Here is a 27,862-nt window from a genome sequence, read left to right as displayed (position 1 = left end):
AAAAGCAAGGGATACCATGATCCGAATGTGCAGCGCAGGCACTCACCACTGGGTTCTCCATCTTTACGGTCAGTGGGATCATAGAGCGCGGAGATGGCTGAGGAGATGCTTTTCTGCAGGTCTTGGTTCTTGCTAACAGAATCTTCCTCATCTGATGAGAATGAGGGCAATGTCTCCAGGTTACGTTTCAGCTCCTCATCAAGCCGTTTGCAGGGGCTGGTACAACTCATGACAAGCCCAGCTGCATCTCCTTCAGGTCCATCCAAACCACCAGATAGCATTGGCGGTGCCATGCCAAAGGGAGGTGGAGGCTGGGAGGACGTAGCTGATGGCGGGTGAGACGACTTGGATGGACTGCCTGCAGAAGAGACCACGGGTGCTGCTGTACTGGAGGCCCCAACTGTTGCTGCCGAGGAGATGGCAGTGGAAGGCAGAGTCTGACGTTTGCCTGACTTCAGGAAGTCCAGGAAGGAGGCCATGAACCCTGACTTCATCTCTGGCTGCTTCTCTTCCACCTCCTTGATTTTCTGCTTGATCTTCTCTCTTGTTTGGTTACTATCCAAGTTGCTCTCTTGGGTGGGCTGGTGAGAGGGGGTGGGAGCTTCCAATTGAGATCCCTCCAAACCTTTGGGGACTGGCAGTTTTATCTGGCGAAGAAGAAGGGACAGGAATTGAGGTAAGGGAGGAGATGGAGAGCAATTTCCTGCCCTAGTAGTCCTATACGATGCCCTAGTGATCTTGTCTTAAGGGCCGTTTTTTTTAAAAAAAAATTCTCGCTATCGCCAACTTTCCTGTAGACCTTCAATCAAATCCAGATATAGGCAAATGAAGTGCACTATACACATACCTATTTTTTTATTTGGCTTCCAATATTATAAGTTTTTAAAAAGAATTTGGGTATTTATTTTTTCCAAGCAACTGGGTGGTAGATGGAAAGAGCCTAAGAGCAGGATAGCATTGCTTGTGTGTTAAAGAAGTAAACCAAAACAATAGAGCCCTTTGTATCTGGATCCGTTCCAGTCGGGCTTCAGGCCTGGATACAGCACGGAAACGGTATTGGTCGCGTTGATCTCTGGAGGGCTTGGGACAGAGGTTGCTCCTCTGTCCTGGTCCTATTAGATCTCTCAGCGGCTTTTGATACCATCGACCACGGTATCATGCTGCACCGGTTGGAAGAGTTAGGGGCGGGGGGCACTGTGTTGCAGTGGTTCTCCTCCTTTCTCTCCGACCGGTTGCAGTCTGTGTTGGCAGGGGGGCAGAGGTCGACCCAGAGGCGCCTCATATGTGGGGTGCCACAAGGGTTGGTCCTCTCGCCCCTTCTGTTCAACATTTATGTAAAGCCGCTGGGCGAGATCAGCCGTGGTTTTGGGGTGAAGTACCATCAGTATGCTGACGATACTCAGCTGTACATCTCCACCCCGGACCACCCCAACGATGCCCTTGAAGTGATGTCCCGGTGCCTGGAGGCCGGGCGGATCTGGATGGGGAGAAACAGGCTCGGGCTCAACCCATCCAAGACCGAGTGGCTGTGGTTTCCGATGTCCCGATATAGTCAGTTGGTGCCATCACTGACTATTGGGGGCGAATCGCTGGCCCCCACGGAGAGGGCTTGCAACTTGGGCGTCCTCCTGGATTCACGGCTGTCTTTAGAAGAGCATTTGACGGCTGTGACCGGGAGGATTTTTCATCAGGTTCGCCTGATTCGCCAGTTGCGTCCCTTTCTGGATCCGGACTCCTTATGCACGGTCACTCATGCCCTCGTCACTTCCCGCCTGGACTACTGCAACGCTCTCTACATGGCGCTCCCCTTGAGGAGCACCTGGAGGCCCCAACTGGCGCAGAGTGTGGCCGCGCGGGTGGTTATGGCAGCGACATGGCATTCCCATGTAACACCTCTCCTGCGCGAGCTGCACTGGCTCCCGGTGGTCTTCCGGGTGCGCTTCAAGGTCTTGGTTACCACCTTTAGAGCGCTCCATGACTTAGGACCTCGTTGTCTACGGGACCGCCTGCTGCCACCAGTAGCCTCCCACCGGCTGGTACGCTCTCATAGAGAGGGGCTCCTCCAGGTGCCGTCGGCCAAACAATGTCGACTGGCGGCCCCCAGGGGGAGAGCCTTCTCTGTGGGGGCACCTACTATCTGGAATGAGCTCCCCCCGGAGATACAGAGGATCCCGGATCTACGCACCTTCCGCCGCGCTCTCAAGACCTTTTTATTCCATCAGGCTGGCCTGGCCTAATTTTTCCCTTTCCCCCTTTTTAAAACACAAATTTTAATTCGTTCTTAATTTATTGGGCTGTTTTAAATCTGTCTTTGGCCAAATTGTTTAATTCGGTTTTATTCTGTTTTTAAATTTTGTATTTATGTGTTTTTATCTTGTGGCTGTTCACCGCCCTGAGTCCTTTGGGAGTAGGGCGGTATATAAATCAAATAAACTAAACTAACTAAACTTTGGGCATTATCAACAACCTGCATTTAATCATGCTTGGTTCAACTTCATTTTTGTCCTTTCTTTAGACGTGCCAGTTGAGGAATTATGGGAGTTGGAAATTGCCAAGTCTGAAAAACCTCTGAGACTAGGCTACATTTAGCATGGCTTCATTTTGTGAAGGTAGTCCTTGACTTACAACGGTTCATGCAGTGACTGTTCAAAGTTACAACGGCACTGAAAAAAGTGACTTATTACCTTTCTTCACATAACCATTGCAACATCCCCATGGTCATGTGATCAAAATTTGAATGCTTGGCAATTGACATATTTATGATGATTGCAGTGTCCCTGGGTCATGTGATCACCTATTTAACCTTCTGATAAACAAAGTCAGAAGCCAGATTCACTTAATAACTGTGTTACTAATTTAATTTACTGCAGTGATTCACTTAACAATGGAAAGAAAGGTTGTAAAATGGGGCAAAACACATTAACAACTGCCTCGCTTAGCAACATAACTTTGGGGGTCAACTGTGGTTGTAAGTCAAGGATTACCTGTACAAATCTATTCATATACTCCCTTCAACAACAAGCTACTGTCTCCTTACCATTGCTGAACTGTGGCAGATGGATAAATGAGACAGGGCGTTTTCTGCTATAGCATTGAGACTCTCCTTCCCCCCACCCCATACCCTCTTTTCAGTCAGTGGCCCCAACCCATGTTTATTCACTTCTCCTACTAGTTGTTTATTAGGTACTAAAATTGATTTTCCTTTTGATTATTTCCAATATTGCACGCTGCTTTATGGGTGGTTTATAGAAAAGCAGAGGATAAATGTTTTCATAAATAAAACATGAACCCATTATCATTATAATTTTACAGAGAAGCAAAGGCATCTGAGATATAATTCTTTTTTGCACTAAAGCCCAACTAGGGAACCCAGACATTCAGGAATCAAAATAAACTACTGATTTTTTTGCTGGCTGACTGACTTTGGGCCAATTACTCTCTCTCAGCCCAACCTCATAAGGTTGTTGTTGTGGAGAAAATAGGAGGGGGAAGGAGTATTTTATTTATTTATTTATTTTATTTATTTATTTTCAATTTATATACTGCCCTTCTCCCTGAGGACTCAGGGCGGTGCACAGCCAGAATTAAAAACATGAAATACAAATATTAAAAACAATTAAAATCTATTTTAATTTGCCACATTAAAACTCCCTTTTTATCGACCCTGTAATCCCTTAATTCGGGGTAGAGTCAGGGCATGGACTGGATGGATCTGAGCATTTACTGGCCGGATGCCCTTCCTGATGCTATGCAGTGTTCACAGCAGGTATTTTTTTCTTTGTGCCCTAGAAGAGAAACATCTGCTGCTACCTAGGATAGAACTCTCAACCTTCCGAGTGGGAGGCGAGCATCTTCACCACTAGGTCACCACGCCACTCTATGTTTGTCACATTAAGCTACTTATGAATTAATAAAGGAGAAATAAAAAATTCAAATAAATAAAGAAACAAACAAATAAATGTCTTCAAATTTGCACAGTGTTGATACATCTCTGAAGAAATGACAGCAATACAATACTAAGAAGAAAAGGCACAAACCAGGAAATTGTGGCAAGATTCAAACAACCCAGCTGCGTATGAGCACATAAAATCATAGACCGTCTACTGGAATCCTGGTACTCTCACACAACCTGTCATCTACTTGCCTCCCCAACTCAATGAATCACAGAAAGTCTCTAGCAGGTGTTCTAAGATTGCCATTACAGCTGTGCCTAATGCCCTCAATATCGTGTTATTCCATAGCACTGATCTGTCACAGTGATGTCTGGGTGCTCACTGAAGCACTGCTGTTGCCAACATTAAACCAAGTTGTTGGGTGGGAAACCTGTTTTAGAACAGAATATAAATCGGCAAAAGTTATGTTTAGTCTCCATTAAAAAAATTTGTGGCAATCTTGTTCAGGGTGCCAATATCCTTAACTCACACTTACCTATCTTTGCAACTATAAGGAGCAGGATGGAAATAAATGAACTCAAATACCGAACAAAATAAACTACTAATTTTCAACAAACAAATCTTTAACAGTGCAAATTCATAGAGGTAGCTCTCGACTTATACCAGTTCGTTTAGTGACTGTTGAAGTTACAACAGCACTGAAAAAAAGTGACATGAGCATTTTTCACACGACCATTGCAGCATCTCCACAGTCATTTGAGCAAAATTCAGATGCTTGGCAACTGACTCATATTTATGACGGTTGCAGTGTCCCTGTGTCATGTGATCACTCTTTGTGACCTTTTGCCAAAACAAAGTCAATGAGGAGATCAGATTCACTTAACAGCCATTTTACTAACTTAACAACTATAGTGATTCACCTAACAACTGTGGCAAGAAGTTGTGGCAACTGTGGCATAAAATGGGACAAAATGCACTTAACAACTGTCTTGCTTAGCAACATAAATTTTGGGTTCAGTTGTGGTCATAAGTTGAGGACCACCTGCATCAGCAAAATGATTATATCCCAGATACACCCTCAACTGAAACACTGAACCTAAACTCTTGTTGTGATTCTTGCCTCCCTTACCCAAAACCCAGCTTTTTTGCCAATGGTAGTAAAAATACAGGTATTCCTCGACTTACATTAACGGATGATTTCCATTCTAAGTCATGACAATTGTAACTCAGGGCATTCACATGACCCGACTCAATTTTACAACTTTGTGGTAAATCCATGTATTCTTATTGCCAAAAATGCTGGAAACTGACAAAACATTGCAAATTGTGGTCATGTGACCGTGGAACACTGTGATTGGCTGTAAAGGAGCGACAACTGCCAAGCACCCGAAATTCGGTTATGTCACTGGTATGTGTGCGGGTTTGCAGCCACTAGAACTCCAGAACCAGGTCGTAAGAAACTGGGAGAGGAAACCCATTGTAACTTCCAATGCTCACTAAGCATCTGGTCATTAAGTGAGGACTACCTGTACAAACATCAATATGATATCTCTATGAAAACTATCTGTACTAATTCAGTTCCTAAGGAAACAAAGTCCTGAGCTATTATTATATCACCATGGTCATGTACGAATAACTCTCCAACTTCACTGATGCATCACCACAGATAACCTCAGAGACCTAAAATATCTATCCTTTTTAATAGGCAGATGCTGAAGTTCTGCAAGAGAGCACAACCTTTGCTAACACAAGCTTAGATTAAATCCCTATTATCTCCAAGGACAAAGGCTCAGATACAAGTAATAGTAGAAATTTGTACTTGAGACTCGTCAACACAGAGTTGGTCAGGGACAGTGCAACAGTGGTTTAGATGGACACACATGAGCTTCCTACATTCCTTTACCATTGCATTCTCCACTGAAATCTCTTTATGAAGCCAATGTTCTATCGCTATTCTTTCTACCCTGTACTCTTTCCAAAATTTCCTTTCTTACCCTCAGGCGTTGCTAGCTGACAAGCACATCTCGCCTCCTCAGATTCCCATCTTACCTTGAGTGGTTTGAGGGATTCCAAGCCTGTGCCTGGCTCAACCCCCTCCTCCCCGGCTTTCTTGCCCCTCCCTCTTCCCCGTCCACGGGGCTTCTTGGTGCCATCATGAGCCACACCGTGGGGAGGTTCAGTCAGGGGCCGGATGCGGGGCCTCCCACGGGGGCGAGGTGGGCCTTCCCGCTTAGGTTTGGTAGGCTTGCGGCCTCGCCGCTTGGGCCCCTCCATGAGACTGCTGTTTGGTGGGCAAAAGTCTATGTCACCCATGGGGCTAAGGCTGGTCCGGTTTGTCCGGCAGCTGGAAATGAGGTCAGGCAGCAGATCAGGCAGGCGGCGGCTATTGAGGCGGATGTCAGCTGGGACATCCTCCTTGTCCTCATCGTCTTCAAATTCATACTCCTGGGCATAGTTTTTTTTGGGAGGTTGGAAAGATGGTTCCCGTTTTTTCAGCAAATGGAAGGAGGAAGTCTTCAGCAATTTCTTGGGCTTGGAAGAGCAGAAGATTGGTGAGGTCAGACCCGACTTGGATTCTGAAACAGGAGCTGTCCCATGTTGGCCAGACTGAATAAGTCCCAGTTGTTCTGTGTTGACTGTAGAAGGCAACTCGTGTTTGACTGACACTGTATCTAACCCCAAGTGCTGCCCATCCCCACTTTCTGATTGGCAGTAACTCTGATAGCCTTGTCCACCAGGCATCATATCGTAGCCTCCCCCTTTCATTCCTTCACCCCTTTCCATGCCCTGCGTGCCATCATCTGGTTTAGGGAACTCATCCGCTGCACAGGGAGGGGGGCCGAACATGTCCTCCATGCCAGGGAAGAAGCTACGGTCTTCATCTTGTAACAAAGAGTCTGGGAAACAGATGGAAGTGAGGGGGACAAACCGTTGCTTGGCTCCTTGAGGACTGGGGCTCTCAAACTGGTCCTTGCCTTCAAGTTGGCCTTGAGGAACTTGCTGGGTGGAGTCGGGGTCCAAGGTGGAATCAGGAAGGAGATGCTGTTGACTCTGCACTGTCCCACCCTGTCCCAGGTGGGATTCCAAGCTCAGCTCGGGCTCCAAGAAGTCCTGGATCTCTTGGGACTGGGAAAGATTGCCTTGGGGCATTACCTCCATGCCCTCAGATTGCATCCTTTCTGACTGCAGCTGGCCTTGGAGCTGGGGGGACTGCTGTGGCTCAAGAAGCTGGGCTTCCATGCTCTGAGAACGAACATGGGCCTGATGGAGGTGGGCTTCCAATGCCTGCATCTGAAGCTGCGGTGAGGGCGCTTCCGTCTGATGCATACGCTGAGGTTCCATAAGATGGACATCCAGTGGGGTGCGAACCTTTCCACGAGAGTGCATCTGGCTTTGGGTGTGAGTGAGCACTGACTGGAGCAGTTGGGACTGCTGCTGCTGCTGCTGCTGTTGCTGGGAAAGGGAAAGAGGGGGCAAATCGGGAGGGGAGTCCATCATTAGGGTTGCACCCTGCTGGCCAGCCATTAATCCGTGGGACTCCATGGGATGAGGCTGGGAGGCGTGTTCAGGAGTCTTCTGCAAATAAGAATGGGCCTGAGATATTTCCTTACTGCTTGAATCCATGTGACCACTCTGGAGGTGCTGCTCCACTGACTTCTTTATGTCTTGCCCGTAAGAGTCTATAGAGCCAGCTTGATGGCTGTAATGGACCACAGAGGTAGCCAAAGACTCTGGAGTGGAACGCGTGTGGGAGTACTCTTTGGACCTCTCTCCTTTCTTTTTGTCCTTTAAGCTTTGCAAGGACATCTCCAGGCCTTGGTTGTCCAGATTAGAGTTGGTCCGGATCACACTCTGCAAGTGGTAACGCTCTTCAGTCTTGCTCAATTCATAACCCATCCCTTTCCCTGCCCTCTCCTCACACTCTACCATACCTTCTGTTGGCACCCTTGGTGGGCTCTGCGACTGCAGCAAGTGTTGGATTAAAAACTCTTCATCTTCAGTTCTCTCAGATGATAGCAGGTCTGAGTCTGCCTTGGCTTTATTGTAAGAGGATGCTCTCTCTAGCCCACCTTGGGAACCCTGGTAACTTTGTGTGTGAGCTGTCTGCATGAACGAAGGAGACAGCACAGAAGTGAGATATTTCTGGGTCTGGCCAGGCGATGCCACACTCTGGGGCCGGTTAGTGGTAGGTGACTGGAGAGGCCGGATGATTTGGGAAGGACTTGAATCTGGAAGGTTCTGCCCATGAGAGTAGCCAATAGACTGGCTGTGCCCTGGCATAGCTGGAGAATGGCCAGTGCTGTAACTCAATGATGGGCTAGCTGTGGGCATCCCTTGAGAATGAGCTGGTACATAGCTTGGTGTCTGGCTGACAGAAACATGGGGCTCAGTCTGAACACTGTACCCAACAGATGATAAGCCTTGTAGCTGCTCAGGAGAGTAAGTCTGATTTTGACATGTCTGCAGTCCTTGTCCTCCTTGCCCAGCTTGGCCCTGCTGAGCTTGTCCACTGCTGGAATAACTCTGAGCTTTACTCACACTTGTGAGGTCCTGGGCTTGGTTGCTGCTGAAGCCTTGAGAGGCCTGGCTAACTGAAGACAGATTTTGTGGCTGACTGACAGAATAACTCTGCGTTTGGCTCATGGAAAGGAGACTCTGAGGCTGACCAGGTGAATAGGCCTGTGACTGGCTTGCAATGACAGAGCTGGGCTTGGGTGTGGATGAACTGTAGTTGCTTTGGCACTTGGGCGTGGCTGTAGAACGGGGTGGTTGGCGGGAAGCCGAGTAACTCTTGGATTTTGAAGAAGAGGTGGTACCAGAATAGCCTGGAGACTGAATAATGGGACGATAGCTTTGAGAGGGCTCTTGCCGCGTGGCCTGGGAGGTCTTCTGCTGCTGAGAGCCTTCGCTGCTGGCGGGGGACTGATCGCCAAGGGGACTGCAGGAAAGGCTTGAGCGGTGGGGCATCTGCTGGTAGCTACCCCCACAGCTTAGATAATGCTGGAGAGAATGGGCAGCGGGCAGCTGCGGCTGGGCACTAGAAGGTCTCTGGTAATGTTTGATCACACTATCTTGCCGGGGGATGGCCCGCTCAATGGAGGAGGCAGGGGAACTGGAGAAGACTGAGGTGTTGTAAAGCTGGGATGTCTGGTCAGATGGTCCCAGTGAGGATGACAAAAGATTGAACTGGGAGGGGAGGTGGCGGGAAGCTGATTCTTGAGCACTACGATACGCTGAGCTCTGAGAGGGCAAGCCCGTACCCAATACCGCACTCCCCAGTCTGTCAAAGCTGAGGGATGAAGGAACACTGGACTGAGAGGATTTGATGTGAAGTAGAGGATCATGGGGGGACAGTAGGCCATTGGATGTTGGGCTGAAAGTAGCATCCTGGAGCGTCAGGGATGATGTGACTGGGAAGCTGCGCCCGCTGAAAGAGGCTGGATGCTGGTAAGCAGAGAGCGCTGATGAGGAAGGGAAGGTGCCAGAACCTGGGAGGGCCCCTGAGATGAAGAGCTCAGCAGGCGCTGGAGTGTGCATGGCTGTAAAGAAGAAAAAAAACAGAATATTTGATAGAATGTACCAAATTAAAAACTTTGGTCACAAGGGTAATCTCAAACTCACAGTACTTACTGGACAGTACTACTCAGACTGGACAGTAATGATGAAGCATAACACACTTAATCTAACCACAAGTTAACTAATTAAACTGTTTTGTTCCACATGTTGCAATCAAAGAAATAATCATGTTATGGTTTGATGTAGTAATCAGATTTTACAATATAGGAAAATGATAGCTGAATTCCTATAACATGCTGAATCACAAGCTACCTAATCCTATTTTAGCCTTGCCTAGCATTCTGTGAAATTCACCCACTGCATGCCAAAGAGTTGATAAAGCATATTTACTAATGTCATGTCATTATAAACATGTTCCCTCATCCCCAAGGCTAATGTCTAGCTAGGACAATTATAATCAGGCCATATCTTAGTGACGAAGCACAACTTTTCAAGCAGAAGATTTTAAATTTAATTCTGAGCAATGTCCATTAAACTAGGGAGGGGAGGATGCTGGCCTAAGACCTTGGAAGCTTGTAGCCAGTTGAATAAGGCTAGTTTACTAATAGGCAATCAGGGGGCTTCCAGTTACTTTGGAGTGCAAGTTCTATAAAAATTCTCACTACTATACTACCTGGGAATAAGGAAACCCAATCATAAAGCGGGAAACAGATTGCCCTTCCAAGCTGGATGGATCGAGAATCTGACTTAATGCAAATTTAAATAAGTGAATTAAAGACCCGGCAGATGAATTTCACCATGCTAAGGTGAGCTTTAATCTTAGATTTTTAGCAAGTTATATGAACCCAATCTTTGATTATTTTATGCTTTATTATTTATTTATTAAATTTGTATGCCACCCATCTCACTATCCAAATATTCAGTCCATTATGCAAACTAAGCAAATGGTTAATTCAATAATGTTGAGTGAGAGCACTCAGTCTTTCACTTCGTTCATTTATTTGCTTATTTATTATGAACCTTGCTTCAATTACAATGTGGTATATTTTAAGTGATTTATAAAGTGATGTATAAAGCAACTTCACAGAAGTATCAAGAAAGTGCTATTTCCCAGAAGGACAGACTACTCCCACCCAAACATCTTACATATATATATATATATATATATATATATATATATATATATATATATATATATATATATATATACATATATATATACTATATATCTTTATGACAGATATCTGGTATATATATAAGAACATATATATATATACACCAGATATCTGTCATAAAGATATATAGTAAGGCTTCCTATAAAAATTTGCCCAATTCTGCCTCCAAAGAAAAGACATCCACAGTTCCTTCCGTGATGCTGACAGAACTCCAGAGACATTACCTGTTTGCCAGGATGGAGTGCGGAACTGGGACAGCAGGGAGGAAGCAGAAGGGCCTGGCTGTGGTGCCCGTGACTCTAGAGCTGAAATGAGGTTCATGACAGAGGCATCGGGGGTGGCACTGCTGGCATGATGGAGCCCAGTCTCGAATAAGCCAGAAAGACCTAAGAAGGAAATGAAAAAAGAAGAAATAAAGGATGTGAAGTGCTAAGAATCAGTGAAAAGGAGATGATAGATACAGCAAAAGAAAACAGGAAGAGGTTCATCACAGGGGACAGGCAAGGGAACCTACAAGCGGACAAGCATTATGCCTGTCAGAGGAACCACAAAGAGACAAGACAGACATTAGACATCAAAAGGCACAGCAACTATAGAATGCTTGTTTTAGTGCAAAACGGAGGGTTGCAATCAGTCAAAAGCCAGGCATATACAGACAGAAGGGGAAAAATGAGAAACTATTGACCTAATAAACATCTGGTAAAGAAGAGAGAAGAGTCAGGCAAGCTGAATTGAAGAACGTATGAGGAACTGGGGGAACCTGGGGCTGTGTGACAGAAAAACCAAGCCGGGATCTTAGAGAAGCTGAGGAACTTAGGACCAAAGGTTCTCTATCTGAGCAATATGTATCTTTTCACATCTTAAACATGGCGTACAGTTTTGGATCTTCAGAAGTTTTCAACTCAGTCCATAGAACTAGAGCATAGAATAACCCAGCCTGGCACCTCCCATTTCTACACTATAGAGAATTGAACAGCAGAAAATAGAAATGCCAAAAAAAAAAAAGGCCCCTAAGTGGAGAACAGAAAAATTAAAGCATGAAAGAAAGGGTCAACCTTCCTTAATTTTCCCTATGCCACTGTTCTGGTTGACAGTCCAACCTATGTTCTGATTAAGAAAAGATAGGTTAAGCATATTTAAAATATTAACTTGGTATCTTGGTAACACAGAGATTACTCTTGGAATAAAAGAGGGATAGAGAAGGCAAAATAAATAAAATGAAGCTGAAACGAAAGCAAAATAACATCAGTGTATCCAGATCTGCACAGAGGGAACATAAGAAAAAGTGAGCAGGAGAGAGAAGGAAGAAAAGACATAGTTAGAAACATTTATTGTTAAGGCTTCAAGGGAAATGGCAAGACAACCACCATACCTGCTGGGTGATGGTTTGTGGCATAGCCCTGCAGAGGATGGGGAGTGGCATACGCTTGGCGGTGTAAAATATCTGTGTCTGGATGTGAGCTTCGGGATCCGCCATACACCAAGCTGAATGAGAGAGAAACAAGGCTTCAGACATGGCAAGAGAGCTGGGATCTTGTAATGTGTGCCACATTCAATATCTCAGTGGAATACACTAAAAGTGTTCCTTCAAAGATCAGCAAAAGCAGGCCTGTTTTCCTGCAGATCTGTGAACTGAACCAAGAGGAACAAGGGGAACAAGGAGAGGCAATCATTCGGGAAGTATTGATTTTGAGTGCAAAGGAGTATCTAGTACTTGTCTATTTCTAAAGTTCAGATTCTCTGTTTATCTATGTCCTCTTTACACCTTAAGCAACTGTAAGCATCACTTCGTAAGTGTAACATGGGCTTATCAATACCTTTCATTTTCAAGATGAACAAAATCATGATTTTGACTAAGATAGACTGCAGATGGTTATTATTGGGAAATCAGAAATGCATAAATGTATGATGTAACTTTCTTTCCCTGTTTTTGATGCTCAGAGCAAAAACGTGTCCTGGACAGGCTTCTTTGCCTGCATGAGGAATTCACATATGCAGGAACGAAGACTGGAATGTGTAATAAACAATGATGCATGATGGGAAATGTGGTTTCCCAGGCCTTGGTTTCCCAACGCCTCGGTATCTAAGCTCTATCATTCCTCCTCCTATTCCCCTTGTGCAGGGAGACCCAAACATGCTGCCAGAAGAACATCCTCAAGCTTACCCCGTTTCCAAGCCCCAGGCACCCCTAAATTTTTCTTGTCTTTAACCGCAATGCAATCAACTCAGACCTGCTTTGACTTTTGTACATTACCTGCCATTCTACCAGTCAAATATTCCCCTGAATAAACTTCCCAAATATTTTCCCCCATTTTGTGTTATTAAAACAAAAGACACAAACTTAATTCCTAAATCAAATATGCAGCCCACTGATAGAAAATGGTACATCCAGGAGATATTGTATCTTCCTTCTTACATTAAAATATAGATATCTGTTTTTCAAAGGGTTTCTAAGAATTCCATGGCCTGATCCTGAAAACTCTAGCACACCACTTATGGAAACACATACATACTTGTCCCATATTCCGTGGTACAAACTGATAAGTCTACTCAAATGTGTCCCAGAGTTCAGTACTCTGTCTGCATATGAAAATATATTAGCCTTCTCCAACCTGATGCCGTCTATTATGGGGGTGAGAAGACGATTTCCAGAATTTCCAACTATAATTCATTTCTCAAGTTAGGGAAGGCTAGAACAGAGGACTGCACTTGCGGTCAAGCCATGTGTATAGCATTTTTTATAAAACATGATTAGGTGATTTTATATGGGTCTCTCTTTTTAAATATATTTCTTTAAACAGGAGATCATTCCCCCCAGGTCTTACAAAATATCTATATAGAAAGTTTCAATTCTACACATCAGGCCATTATGCTCTTTTCTTCTAGACTCCCTTTGGGAGCTATCTGTATATATAATTATATGCAGTGCCACCACTCCCATCCTTCCAGCACCAAACCAACCAGACACCGTTACTTATTCTCTGACTGTGTGTTGAGGCATGTGCCACAATTATGCACGTGCCATGCAAGAAATGCAGGAAGAGCCCTGGGACAGGAGAAGCAGCGTGAGGTGGTGCACCTCTCTGTAAAGAGGAACAGAGGCAGGCATGACTTGCAGATGACTTGCTAAAAGTAAGTGCGCCTGTCTCAGGAATGCAACTACCTGCAGGAAATTAAAAACGCAAAAATAAAAACCAAAAGCTTTCCCAGAGCAAAGAAAGTTATAACAACAGAATGAGTGCTGAGGAGGCCAACTGAGAAAGCCGCCCTCTGAACACAGGTTGCTGCCTGTAATGTCACTGTGGTGAGACAGTGGACTGCACGCAGCAAACTGGAAAGGGACATTCTGCAAAGGGTTACAGTAAACAGGAAATAAAGATATATTTTCTTTCATACAGTGAGATCTCAGTTCCTCCCTTGCTACAATGCACTGGATCAATATTGGAATGTAAGGCAGAAGAATGGAGCAAGAGATGGTTGGAGTATAAGAGATGGGCACATCAGTCTTGGCATCCACTGGAAAACTTTCTATTTTCCATTATTTCTCAAGGGGAAAAACCTAAGTTAACAAAGAGACAAAGCAAGCACCTGAACATTTGGTAGCAAAACAGCAAACAATGCAGATGCTTGTTTCAATACCTGACATTCTATTACCAACTATAGCACTGTATTCTGTATCCAGATGTGTACTGAAGGAAAAACGGGGTTTTATTTCAATTTCTTTGTGTTGTAATTTTAATATGTTAAATGGTTCTGCAATTGTTATATTTACTTTCACGGATATCTCTGATGAAATAGATCACAATTGTTCCTGATCATAGAGTGGGGAAAAACGTCCATTTTTTTTTAACCAGCTTCAAAACACTGCAACCCAGACTTCTGAATTAAATTTCTTCCTGTTGTGCCCTGGCTACAATTCCTGCCATCTTTTGCATCTTTTATACAGTACTTAATGTCCTCACTGGTTGGAGATGATGGGAGCTGTAATTCAACACATCTGTAGTAAACCAAATTGGAAAAAAAATTGCCCTAAGCCTTGGATCCTACACACAGAGAATAGATTCACACTAACAGTAAACTGCAGAGTTTTTTAACCAGAATGTGGTTCACACATAATCTTAAGAAATACATTATCGATTGCAAACCACAAAACATATTAACACACAACACAAGTAGCCATACTAAGTTAAACCCAAACAAATTACATTCTAGTTTAATTGTGAGATCAGATTCTTCTCCTACCCCACGAACACAAGCACACTCTGAATTAACACCAGCTTTTAACTCAGTGTAATTTGGAGATGAAAATGACAGGCACAGCTTACTACCAAGGTGGAGAGGCCTATACATTTTAACACATCATACTAAACATATCTAAGCGCTATGTCTCTAAAAAGCATTACAGTATTCCAAACTAAGAAACTATTAATGCAATTGAGTGTCTCTTCTATGCTGATTCAAGAGCATATTAGCATGAAAAAGTGAACAGAATAGTAACTGTTTAATCAGAATTACATATTCTAATCCTGCAATTTCTTTAAAAAAAATTAAGACACTTGAGGATAACTTTACCTATCCCTTTCCTAGGTTACCTTGGCCTAAAATGATAACTTGGCTTCTTCCACTCTTGAAAAAAATCTTTCTGTTATGCTTGCTTTCAACATATGATTGGTGACCACTGAGGGTTTAAAAGATGTAGGCATTCAAACAGAGTGTAGTTTTTGAAGGTATGCAATCAGTTCCCTGTAAAATTGTGCATCCACAAAAATTAGCAGCAATATGCAAGTTAATATAAAAGAAAAAAGTTTTGCAATTTCCCCCCAAGTTCTGGAAAAAATAAAACAGAGGAAAGTAGGAATGGAGGAAGAAAAGTACCATGGAAACATTCCAGGAGTTAGGCAAAATATTTTATGAGACTTACTCAAATAATTTTTGATGCCATGAGGACTAGGAACAAATGCACAATCACTTCTGAAAGAAATATGCTTTCTGTATTGTGTTGGCTATGGACAGTCATACTATTTCCCTTGATGCAACAGTCTGCATAAATGAATGCATCAAGTTCTAACAATTGCTAATAGAATAAAGCCTATGCCAAATTACACAGGATTCAAAGCACTACCAATAAGCAGATCACAGATGCAAGAAGCAGATGGAGTAAGGATTGCAAGCTACAGAGCGATGGGTGAATGCAGGAAAAAAAATGCATGCAGCATCACAAAGTACAACTGCTGTACAAAGTATTATCTGGCACACAAGGCAGCCAACCAACAAGATTTCCAGCCTTTCAACATGCAAAGTTATAAGCCAGTAGTGCGAAGGTTTTAGTCCAGTTGCTTGGACTGCCATGCAAACATAATTCATAGTGGATGCAGAACACAGCAAAGTAGGGTCCTTACTGATATAAAGACATGAAGTTCCTAATAAAATTCCAGCAATTAATGACAATGACTTGAGAATCAAAGTCTGGGAAGCAGTTGAATGACTTGTCCAGCTTGTTATCGTTTCGCTTTATTTTTTTTAACGAATCACAGTATATAAAACATGCAAAATACATGCGAATCTGTATTATTTATACTAGTTATTTTTGAGTCAATGTTTGAGTAATCCCAAGTGTTTTTTTAAAAATGTACTGATTACAAAAATCCCAGCAACAGACCAACCAGTACAACCTAAATAGAATACGTGACTCATTAGAACATAGTAGCAGAAAGATCTAACTGTATTATGTATGCATGTGATATCATAGTATATTATGATTTTTAAGGGAAGAAATATTTACTTTTGGGGATCCAACATCTATATACACGCTGTTAAAGCATGCATGCCGACATCAATAACTCTATATCCTAAGAATTTTCAGGAAATTTGGGAAGGAAAGCATGACCCCTTAAAGGCCAAGCAAAAGATGGAAAAAAACATAAGACATGAATGAGAATGGGAACCAAGCTTAACTGAGGCGGCAAAGTTAATTTAAAAAAAAAAACCAAGATACTTTAATGATAGCCTTCTCAGCTTCTTCTCACACCAGTTTTCAAATTAAAATTGCTAACAGCTGCTCCATTGTTAACTCTGATGCTTAAGATGTACCTTCAGTACTCACAGCAAAAAGCAGTGTTCATAAAGTAAAGGGGAGGAAAACATTCTTCTTTTCTCTAAGGCTCTGGGTATTTAAATTAGTAAATTTTACTGTATGGGGTGAACGCAAATGTTGTAGACTAGGGCTATCAAACTCCTGGCCCATGGGCCGGATGCGTCACATGCTGGCCACACCCACGCCTGCTTTAGCGAAGGGGAAAAAAATCCCGATACATCATGTGACGTTGCTGTGACAACTTGAGTTTGACACCCGTTGTAGACTAATGACACTTATTTCCAAGGCTACCTAAAAAACATCCGTTGACCTAACCATAGAACCAACTTACCTTTTTACTCAGAAGTAAAGAGAAAAAGATCAGTCCTCAAAGCTCCCTGAACACTGTGCCCTTTGACCTAACTGCAACTTTAGTCTGATGAGGCCTTGCTGTATGGAAGCAGAAGAGGAGCAAAGACTTGTCAAAACATATATTATGCACATGCTCTGATATACCTTTTTACATAAAACTCCCTATACAGTCAATAGAGGGCACTGCATCCAACAAGCACCTCTATTCTCAAAAGTAAGCAAGCCTTCTTGATCAAATTCAAGAAAATCACCCATTCCACCCCTTTTGAAGGAAGCCAGCGAAGAGAAGATACACACAGAACTACAAGCTAGATAATGGAAGTGTGTGCAGATAGTCCTTGACTTACAACAGTTCATTTAGTGACCGTTCAAAGTTATAATGGCACTGAAAAAAGTGATTTATGACCATTTTTCACAGTTATGACCATTGCAGCATCCCATGTTCATGTGATCAAAATTCGAAGGCTTGGTAACTGGTTCATATTTATGACAGTTGCTATGTCCCAGGATCATGTGATCCCCTTTTGCAACCTTCTGGCAAGCAAAATCAATGGGGAAGCCAGATTCTCTTAACAATTGGGTTACTAACTTTAACAACTGCAACGTTTCACTTAATAACTGTGGCAAGAAAGGTCGTTAAATGGGGCAGGACTCACTTAAAACTGTCTCTCTTAGCAACATAAATTTTGGGCTCAATTGTGATCATAACCTGTATTTTAATATACACTAAACCCCAAAGCTTCAAACTTTTTCTATGCCTTTTCTGAATTGCAAATACAATTGTTCAAAATATTACAAATGTAGCTGAACTAACTGATGGATCACTGTTAAACAAACCTTGTCCCAGAAGCACACACACAAAAAAAAAGGAGGAATATAATTTAAGGAGACCAGCTGAGAAACCAAATGCTTAGAAACAGGGCGGGATTTTCCTCCAGAGAAGAACTGTAGCAATCAGAGTTATAGACCAACATTTGCTTTGTACTGTATATACAGATATGCTTATGCATATGGAAGAGCACTGTGTTTAGATGGTTTTGCTCCAATTCTCATTTCAGATAGATGCACATTTTAAATTCATGTCCAAAACAAAATTAGTGTGGTTGAACTCTGCTCGTAAGCCCAAGGTCTCTGTAGTAGCTCATCTGCAATATAAGGCCTTGCTTGTTTTGACTCCAGCTTCATTCCAGGTTCCCAGAAAAACTGAGGGCTCTGATCCTCAAAGCTCTGTAAACTAAGCCACCAGACCTCACATTGTTTCCATCAGTGCTAGGTCCCAGTTTTCCTTTCATAAAATGCCAGGTTTTTCTCCAAAAAAGATTGTCATTATTCCAGACTTTCTCATCATGTCACCTTCCAAATACAGAGGAATCACAACATCTAGGGCAGCACAATTACTCATCTGTGGCTGAGTGGCTAGCAGTTCTGAACGTTCTGATCTCAACACATCTGAAGGGGTCCATCCATGTGATAAATGTTGCACTATGCTTTCTACTGGTGCCACAAACTCATTTAAACGTGCATGTGCAAAAACCTCTGTGCAGTGTTAGCCTAACAATACTACTAGTACTCTAGTCTTCTCACCCATCCCACAAATTATTAGCATCATATTGCTGCATACGTGGATACTAAAATAACAATAAGAGGCATGGCAGAGACCTGGTATTACAGTCAATATATCCCTGTGGCTAGGCCACATTTAAATCAAAATTTGTTACTCCTTTCTTACCAAAAATAATACAACACATCACAACATCAACACAATGCATGCAGCCTTAGGGGAAAGAATCAGTTTGTTTTACATTGTGCTTAGGATAGCTGTCCCTGACCTGGCACCCTCCAGATGTATTGGATGGTAACTATTATAATCTCCATTTGTGGTCCAAAACACCTGAAGGGAAGGCTGAACCCCATAGCAGGGAAGGCTGACCTAGAATAGAGAACAAGATATATTCATAATAATCTCTTTCAAACATAAAACATAGATTCATATAAGATGGAATCACTTAATTCCCTTACCTATCAGGTGAAGATGCAAATTAGAAATATGTTAAAATACTATAGATATTGCAAAAACAGATGAATGTTGGACATTAAGAAACATTATCATGGAATTTTAAAATGTGATACTGAGGCTTTAAGATTTAGCTTATTCAGAAAGAGAACCAGAGTTAATAAGATTCAAAATTATTGGGTCATCTAGGATGGAAGTAAGGATGAACATATCAAAGCAGAGATTCAGATGAGTCTATGGGTCCCTACTCAAGTAAATAGCTACTAAGTTAAGAAGTTGCTCTTTGGAAAATCTACAACAACAACAACAACAACAACAAATGTGTCTAGCAAAGAAAAAAGTATGAAAAATTCATGTTTGATCAAAAGAACTTGACCTTCCACATTTCTATATGAATAGGGGGATCAGATTTGTATCTTGTGGAAACCTTAAAAAATATCTCATTTCTTATACATGGAATATGATTCCAGCCACTAAAGTTTAGAATTTTACATTGAAGTCTCAATCTCTCCCTTGTTAAGCCTATAGGATTTGGGGGACCAACTCTTACCTTCTGCGTCTCTCCTCTGCAAAAGATGTCCTTACAGCCATAAATCATACAAACCATTGTGAAAAAGTGTCCCAATTTACAGGAAACATAAAGAGAGAGTTACAGGCCTGCAGCTGCTCATTTGTATCTTACCTGATACACACACACAAGGAACGGGAATACCCAGAGTTCCCAAAGTCAACAATTTCCTTTTCACATTTAGCAAGAAAGACTTTCCTGTCACCATCACCATTTACAAGAGCTGACTTACACTCAGCAGTTTGAAGACTCATTACCAAACAAAATAAGCTATCCTTTGGGGGGGGGGGGAGAGAGAGAGAGAGAGAGAGAGAGGGAGAGATTTTCTCCAAATGTCCAATCTCCTTAGGTACAAGGAAAGAATATTAGTTTTCCAAAATAATGCTGATGTTTCCCCTCCCAGATTAATTTTCCTGTCCCAAACCATGAGGCCAAAGCTTATTGCTTTGTCTCATATAGAGACAGGCAATGCAATGAAATGTCCTTCATGTCCTAAACAGGGCAGCAGAGGTGTCCTCCACGGGGCACCTCACTAATGAATGCCCCACTAGGGGTAGAAAAAGAGAAACCACAAAGGCATCACACTGCGACTCTCACTCACCCTTCACCTGCAGGGAATCAAAGCACTTTCTCCCTGTAGGGCTTACCAGGTTGCTGTGCAGGAGAACTGAGCATCAACCACCTTTTCTTCCTCCTCTGCCCTTTGTACATGCATTTCTGTCCCATGTCGCTTCTACCAGCGCCCAAGGGGCTGCACACCTCAGTCGGGTCCCCCATCCCACCATAGCGCCTAGAGGATCCCGCACGGGCTGCCTCCTCTCCCACCCTTGCAAAAGACGACCCTTCCAGTGCAGGGACGGCCCCAAGATTGCACCCCGGTGCCATGCCGCTGGCAAAGGAGCCGGGTCCCGCCGGCATTCCTTTCCCCGAGGTTGCCCGGGTTCTGCCCCCCACTCTCCCCCCTCAATCCCACTTCCAGGCCCAGGGAAGGAGGCCTGTGCAGAAGCTGGAAGGAGAGATGGTGCCGTGCTTGATCCCCGCCAAGACCGGTCTCTCCGGCATTGCCCGGGAAAGGGGGAAGAGATCCCTTTCCCTCCCCTCCACCACCCCCGGCGGCCTGACCTGGCCTTGGCCGAGCGCTCGTAGCTCCATCCCGGGCCGGCGCCCAGCGGATCTCCGAAGCCAGCGCTGGGGTAGTTCCTATCCATGGGGAGTGGGCGCCGGGGAGCGGGCGCCTGGGGCCGGCCGCGGTCCGTCGGTCGGTTCCTCGACTAGTCGGGGAGCTCCTGCTCCTCCCCCCGCGGCGTCGGTCGAGGGGGGGCGATCGGGGAGGAGATCTGGGAAGGGTGTCCCTCCTCCTCCTCCTCCCCCCCTCGGCCGCTGCACTCCCCCACTCGGCCTCGGCTCAAGCCGCGGGCTGGCGCTAGCGCTCGGGCGGCTGGAGGAGGAGGAGGCAGCGGCGGCGGTGGCGAGCCTCTGGGAGGCGGCTCATGGTGCAGCCATGTTCGCTGGGCGTCTGTCTGCGCTCCGCTCCGCTTCCTCCCACAATCCCGTGCTGGGGAGAGGAGGAGGAGGAGGAGGAGGAGACGGGGGGAGCGAGTAAAGCGATGGAAGGATGGTGGGCAAACGGAGGGACGACGGAAGGAAGGAAGGAAGGGAGGAAGGGAAATAAATACAGGAGAGGGAAAGATGCAGGAAATGGAGTAAGGAGAAGAAGGGAAGAAGGTATCAAGGGAAGAGGAAGCGAAGGATAAATGGATGGATGGAAGGACGGAAGGAGTGGGCAAGAAGAGGGGAAAAAGACAAAGGCGCGCGCGGAGAGGTAGGGCGGCAGGAATGAGACCAAGTCAACCCGGCAGGACGGAGGAGGAAGGGTGGCTTGGAGGGAAAAGGGAGAGAGGAAGATGAGGAGAGGAAGAACAAGGTGGAAGAAACGGGAACAGAGGAATGGAGAAGGCAAATGGAGGAAAGGCTACAGAAGCTGGTGGGAACTTTTGTTGAGCAGTGATGCGTGAGATTGTTCCTTCATTCATTCACGGGTAAATGGGCGAATTAATACAGAGGTGGACAGATACGGTATTACTGACCAGAATGTCTCTATTGTGGAAGCTATTTTTGCAGTCCATACTGTGGAATAAACATCATAGTTTTTTTAAGGTTATTACTGAGGCTAGAAATTTTGGCGAACCCATGATAACTAAGGAAGGAATCTGTATTTTAACATTTAGAATAATACCCTTGCTGCAGAAGAGATGGTCACATCCCCATCCCTGAGTGGAAGCATTTGTTTTGGCATAACTTTACTTTTTTACTTGTCCTCTGCCCAGGGTGTTCAAAGGTATGGGAAAATGGTACACTGGCATTTGCTGAGTGTTTAGTTCACTAGGCATGCATTTGTTCAGGACGTAGCAGGTGATTTCATAGTCTAATATTTATAAGGAAAGATCATTATGGACAGTTTAAATTATATATACACACTAAAATGCATCCTTTCTGTTTAAGATATTTTGTAATAATAATAATAATAATAATAATAATAATAATAATAATAATAATAATAATAATAATAATATATACACACACTCACCCTGAAATATATTCAAGGTCTGTGAGGCAGACATTGCTCATGGCGCATCACATTAAGCTATACATTATGAGTGATAAGCCACAATTGCTAGAGTTGCACAATTCAACAAGCCACAAACAAAGTGCATTTAGGCTTAGCATAGCCTAAAATATAAGCACAATATCCATGTCCTATGGCTTTTAATGCAATCCTGGCTTCTGGATTACAACCATCTAAATTTTATTTCCAAATTAACAAAATCAGATCATGAAGCTTAATATAGACTGAGCAAATTCCATGAATCCAAATCCATGAATTTGAAGAGTCGATTTTAAGATCCAGGTATTTAAAATCCATGGGCTACAGCTTCAGTCTAGAAGTGCTTTAAACCTGAAATAAAATGATTAAAGTTTACCAGTTATCTTTTAGCAGAGACTTTAAATAGATTGGCCTTTTTTTCCCCCCAGGCCAAAGAATAACTGATTATTATTTGAATTTAGGCCTCAGGTAAAAGTGCTTGAAGAAAAAAGGCTCCAAGCCTTGTTAACTGCATACAGTGTTTGACAACTGTCCAGCAAAAGGATGTTCTGGATCACTTATGCTGTAACTACATGGAGTGATTTCATCCATGCTTATTAGCTTTTACACTAATTAGACAGAATTATACAATTAATGTAGAAGCATCCACAGCTCGCACCTCATGGTCTACTCTATAGTATTTAGATTACTCTTTTGTGCTAGCTCAGATTGTGTGCATTTAGAGCCCCCTTCAGGCAGGAATTAGCATTGTACAATATCAATTCTTTTGATTGGCAAGCAATATGAAGATTCTCGATTGGCCACACTGTCTATAAATAGATAGTCCTTGACTTACAACAATTCATTTAGTGACTATTCAAAGATACAATGGCACAGTCACTTGTGACTATGTTTCACAAGGCCGTTGCAGCATCCCTGTGATCATGTAATCAAACTTCAGATGCTTGGCAACTGTCTCATATTTATGATGGCTGCAGTGTCCTGGGGTCACGTGATCAACATTGTGACAAACAAAGTCAATGGGGAAGCCTGATTCATTTAACAACCTTGTTGCTAATTTAACAAGTACAGTGATTCATTTAACAGCTGTGACAAGAAAGGTTGCAAAATGGGGCAAAACTTACTTAACAAATGTTTCACTTAGCAAATAGAAATTTTGGGCTCAGTTACAGTCATAAATTGAGAGCTACCTGTATTCATTTAGAAGTGGGTTCACACCAGGTGTACAGTGTGGTTGTGTGAATGGACATTTCAATAGTTAAGCTTTTTAGCCTAGGGCAGTGATAGCTAACCTTTTTGCCATCGTGTGCCAAAAGCGGGGGCAGCATGGGGGTGGTCGCACATGTGCCCACACCTATAATTCAGTGTGCCCCGTGCCCCAACCCCTGTGCATGCCCGTGCTGCCCCCTTGCTCCTCCCACTTTTGGCACTCAATGGCCCGGTGGGGCCATTTTTCACCCTCCCCAAGCTCCAGAGGCTTTCTTGGAGCTTGGTGAGGGCAAAACTGGCCTTCACTCCACCCAGAGGTCCTCTGGAGGCCAGAAATGGCCCATTTCCCAACTTCTGGTGGGACCAGAAGGCCCATTTTTTGCTCTCCCCAGGCTCCAGAGCCTTTCTAGGAACCTGGGGAGGGTGAAAGTGGCCTCCCCACCCCACCCCCACCCCCTGGAGGCCCTCTGAAGGCCAGAAACAGCCTGTTTCCCAACTTCTGGTGGGCCCAGAAGGCCTGAAAATCAGCTGGCCGATGCACACATGCGCACTGGAGCTGAGCTACAGCAAAGCTTGTATGCCCACCGATATGGTTCTGTGTGCCACCTGTGGCACGCGTGCCATAGGTTCGCCATCATGGGCCTAGGGATTAGGAGCTGTGGTTTAGGAGTTTTTCCTTCTCCCAATGTTGTAGCATTTTCTGTAAATCTATTTGCTAATAATGTTCATCCATCGTGTTCAAAGAGGACCTTGACATCTGGGATGTCAAGACTTGCGCGTGAATTGGATTAAATTGAGGAAGAGGTATGCATAGTCAGCCTCACTCTCTTCCCACATTCCATTTTGCTTTGCTAGCAGGACAATAGTTGAGACAGTTGGAGATGGGCTGGGCACAGTGGTTGACCAGGGCGTCTTTTGTGTCTTGCCCTGCTCTTAGCGTATCACATCGCTTGCGGAGACCATCTTCATGACTGTTGTCCTATTCTAGTAGGTTTCATCTGCTCAATCCGTCAGAATCTGTCTTCACATGCTCGGGATAGACAAGTCCGTATTTCACCGAAGGTCAATGACCCAATTGCTACTCTCAACTTGGTTTGGCCAGCCTGTCGAAGCTGTTGCCCAGGGTTTGGCCATTGCGCATGCTACAGCTACTAGGAGTCACAGGTGAGGGCTGAGTGACAAGTGGGGACCAAAGGTGGACGAGCTGCCCTTAAAAACTGCCCTCAAACGAGTTGCCCTAAAAGGACACAACATGCCCCTACACCAGAGGTGCTACCCCTCTCTGAACACCCCATACACCCCAATTTGCTAGTATCAGACATGGAACATACCTTCTGGATTCAAATTCATGTACTATTCACTTCTTCCCAGGTCATCAATGTGAAATGTGGTTTTTAGACTGCAGTGGTCAGTGGAATGGCAAGGGATGCGGTGTTTCTACATTTAGTTTTTCATTTGTAACTTGAAAATCTTGTTATGATATTAGCACTACCTGGCTAGAAAAGGAGGATTTCTTTAAATACCTTACTCACCAAGGTCACCATGAATTCTCTTCTGAAAAAAGTCTTGGGGATAGTATTTCCCTATTTACCACTCCATGGCCTATGTTTTAAGATAACATTATTAACTGATACCCAATTAGAGTAAAAGTGAGCTATAGGAAATTCTTTCCTTTAATCCTCCAGGAAATTAGCATGTCTAAAGTTGCTTGTTGTTGGAGATGGAGGTTTTCTTATATATTGGCTGGCTTCATGGGTCAAGATAAGCCACAAATAAATCACACAATGGTTTAGATATAACAATGTACGAATGTTGTTTCTTTCCTCCAGTATGAATAAACAAACCAAACCAAAACACAGATGATCAGAATGCAGTAAAAATCAAAGTGTGAGATTGGATATATTAGTGTGCTAATAATCATTAATTATTTATTTGCTAATAAATGGAACAATATATAAAGGGAACCCAAATCAAAATCATATTTTATAATACTATAACCCCTAACTATTCCACCCCCGTGTGCTATTCAGTTCTTCATAAATAACATTCAGTTATTCTATCCCTATATACATTCAGCTAAAAGCTATCTGATATTTCCTAGTTTGATATTTATTCTGTACATAATCTATCCACTTCTTCCACTCCCATACATAAGTCTCTTGAGTCCGATCTTTTAGATATGCTGAAATCTTCGCCATCTCTACAAAGCTGGCCATCTTCAAAGTCCATTCTTCAACAGTGGGCGTAGCATCATTTTTCCAATATTGACCTATCAGTAATCTAGCTGCTGTCACCATATACAATATCAGCTTTGTTTCACCCAATGTAAAACCCCTAACTATACCCAATAAGAACAATTGTGGAGAGAATTGGAGTTTTTTTGATAAATATTTGATTTCTAATGAATTTGCCCCCTTCCCACAAGTTTGAGTCTGTTCTTGTCCCCTCAGCGATGACATCAATATGCTTCACTAACAATCCTTATGCCTTTGTCTCCTTTCAGTCCACAGCTCTGATCAGATTTACATCATATTTAGGCATTCCAGTTTTAGAGTAGTGTTATTCCTCTTCCTCCAAAATTTTTGTGAGTGCAATTTAGCACATTTCACTTTTGTGGCTGATGATAATGGATTAGAGCTGAGATTTACTAAACTCTTATTGGACATTCAAGCTGCTTCAAATCCCTTTAAGCATTATCCAATAAGGTTGTTTTACTTGGCTTCTGAAGATATATCTGTCCGCATAATGCCTGAGAAGCATTTACTAAAGCTCTTGTGAGAATTTTTGCAGGCTCCTTATATACATAGGTTTAATGTTATTTTGAAAGATCTCTAGATCTATGATTAAAAAACAGGAATAGTATTTTCAAAAGAGCACTAATTCTGTGCATCACCAATCAGTTTAAATCAGAAAAGAGAGCTGGTATCCACCAACTGCACTGGGTACATTGTATGTTTTCCACTATTCAACAAGGTGTTTGGCACAGCATTTACTGTTTTTTAAATTTGGTGAGGTGACCATTGTCACTTTGCTAACACCATGGGCTACTTACAATTGCTGCTGGGAATGACTATATTGCCACATCCTTGAAATCCAATGGACAGAGCTTGTTTTCAATTACTCCTTCGCACTTCACCTTCCACACTTTTTCATGCCCTTGTCCTGTCAACCAGGCTATTTTGGTACATGCGTTTAGCATTCTTTCAGAAAAGCACTAGGCCTCTGTTTAGAAGTAGCCCAAATGATACCCTGTTTCCCTGAAAATAAGACATCCCCTGATAATAAGCCCAATCGGGCTTTTGAGTGCATGCACTAAAATAAGCCTCCCCCCCGAAAATAAGCTCTCCCCAAAAAATATTTAAATACAGAGCTGGAAATCAGGTAAGACGGCAAGAGGAGCCCCATCTTGCTCCATGCGCCCCAAAATAAAAAGACCTCCCCAAAAATAAGGCCAATTGCTTATTTTGGGGTTCCCAAAAATATAATACAGGGTCTTATTTTCGGGGAAACACGGTAGGTTCAGAAGTACATATTACTTCTGAAAAGATGATTCATTAGTTGGGCAACTTGACATGTGACTAAACTAGCCATTCTAAGCATCTTTCTGTGTTTTCCATTCACTACACACTAAGGAGAGCAATAGATTGTTGCTTTTCCTTGCTGGCAAATGATGCTTGAAGGGAAGGGAAACTCTGCCAGAATAATCCACCAGTCTCTTGAAAAAAAACTGCACCATTCACTGCCTTCAGTTCAATTCCCAGGCAGAATGGCAATCAACCAATTGGCAATTTATGCTGGCATACTTATCAGTTTTGACTGAGGAACATTACTGTAACACAGCTACAGTGTCTGGCTGTGCCCTGAAAAATGTAACAGAACTCCAGCACCCCCAGTGGTCTCTTTTGTGTTTAACTTGGTTTGGTTTTGCTGCATTATTTAAATTTATGATGAAGTAAATCTATTTTTACACTCTTTGATTGATACTCACTGAATTTTGAGTTATGTGCTGAGGACCTTTGGAGAATACAAGGAATGAACTACTTCTCCAACAAGTCATATTGGCGGGAAACTCTTTGAAATACCATTCTAGCACCTCTGAAAGGCACCAATTTTGGGAAAGATATATAGAAAAATATTTAAGATTCATTCAGGAACATAGTGAAATGCCTATAGTTCTCCCTGATAAATTAGAGTTCTCAGATTTGGCCTGTGATAGAAAACATCCCAGTTGCCAGAATAAATGAAAATGAGGCATTTGTTACATTGAAGAAATCCATACAGCTCAGTGGAGGGTTTCAAAAATTTTTACTACTGGTTCTGTGGGTGTGGCTTGTTGGGCAGGGCAGGGGAAGGATACCGTAAAATCTCCATTCCCTCCCCAATCCAGGGGAAGGATACTGTAAAATCTCCATTCCCTCCCCACTCCAGGGAAAGGT

General features: G+C 43.4%; 1 protein-coding gene across 2 annotated transcripts in view; it reads right to left on the bottom strand.

Annotated features, from left to right (window-relative positions):
* Positions 1-21,160, bottom strand: part of PRR12 (proline rich 12) — a 36,536-nt gene extending 15,376 nt beyond the window's left edge. For both annotated transcript variants that reach the window (XM_034415381.3, XM_087892026.1), the window contains exons 1-5: positions 20,735-21,160; positions 11,958-12,070; positions 10,810-10,971; positions 5,943-9,433; positions 47-647 (exon numbers count right to left, since the gene is read on the bottom strand). In XM_034415381.3, coding sequence (XP_034271272.1) covers positions 47-647; positions 5,943-9,433; positions 10,810-10,971; positions 11,958-12,070; positions 20,735-20,820 — 4,453 coding nt within the window. In that variant the 5' untranslated portion in view covers positions 20,821-21,160. The remainder of the gene's footprint in view (positions 1-46; positions 648-5,942; positions 9,434-10,809; positions 10,972-11,957; positions 12,071-20,734) is intronic.
* Between the last annotated feature and the right edge of the window lie 6,702 nt (positions 21,161-27,862).

This window comes from Pantherophis guttatus, chromosome 4 (assembly GCF_059756535.1).
Source record: "Pantherophis guttatus breed Tessera chromosome 4, ASM5975653v1, whole genome shotgun sequence".
NCBI classification, from domain to species: Eukaryota; Metazoa; Chordata; class Lepidosauria; order Squamata; family Colubridae; genus Pantherophis; species Pantherophis guttatus.
Note: the sequence above shows the minus strand (reverse complement) of the source record. Positions and strands in the feature narration are given on the sequence as shown.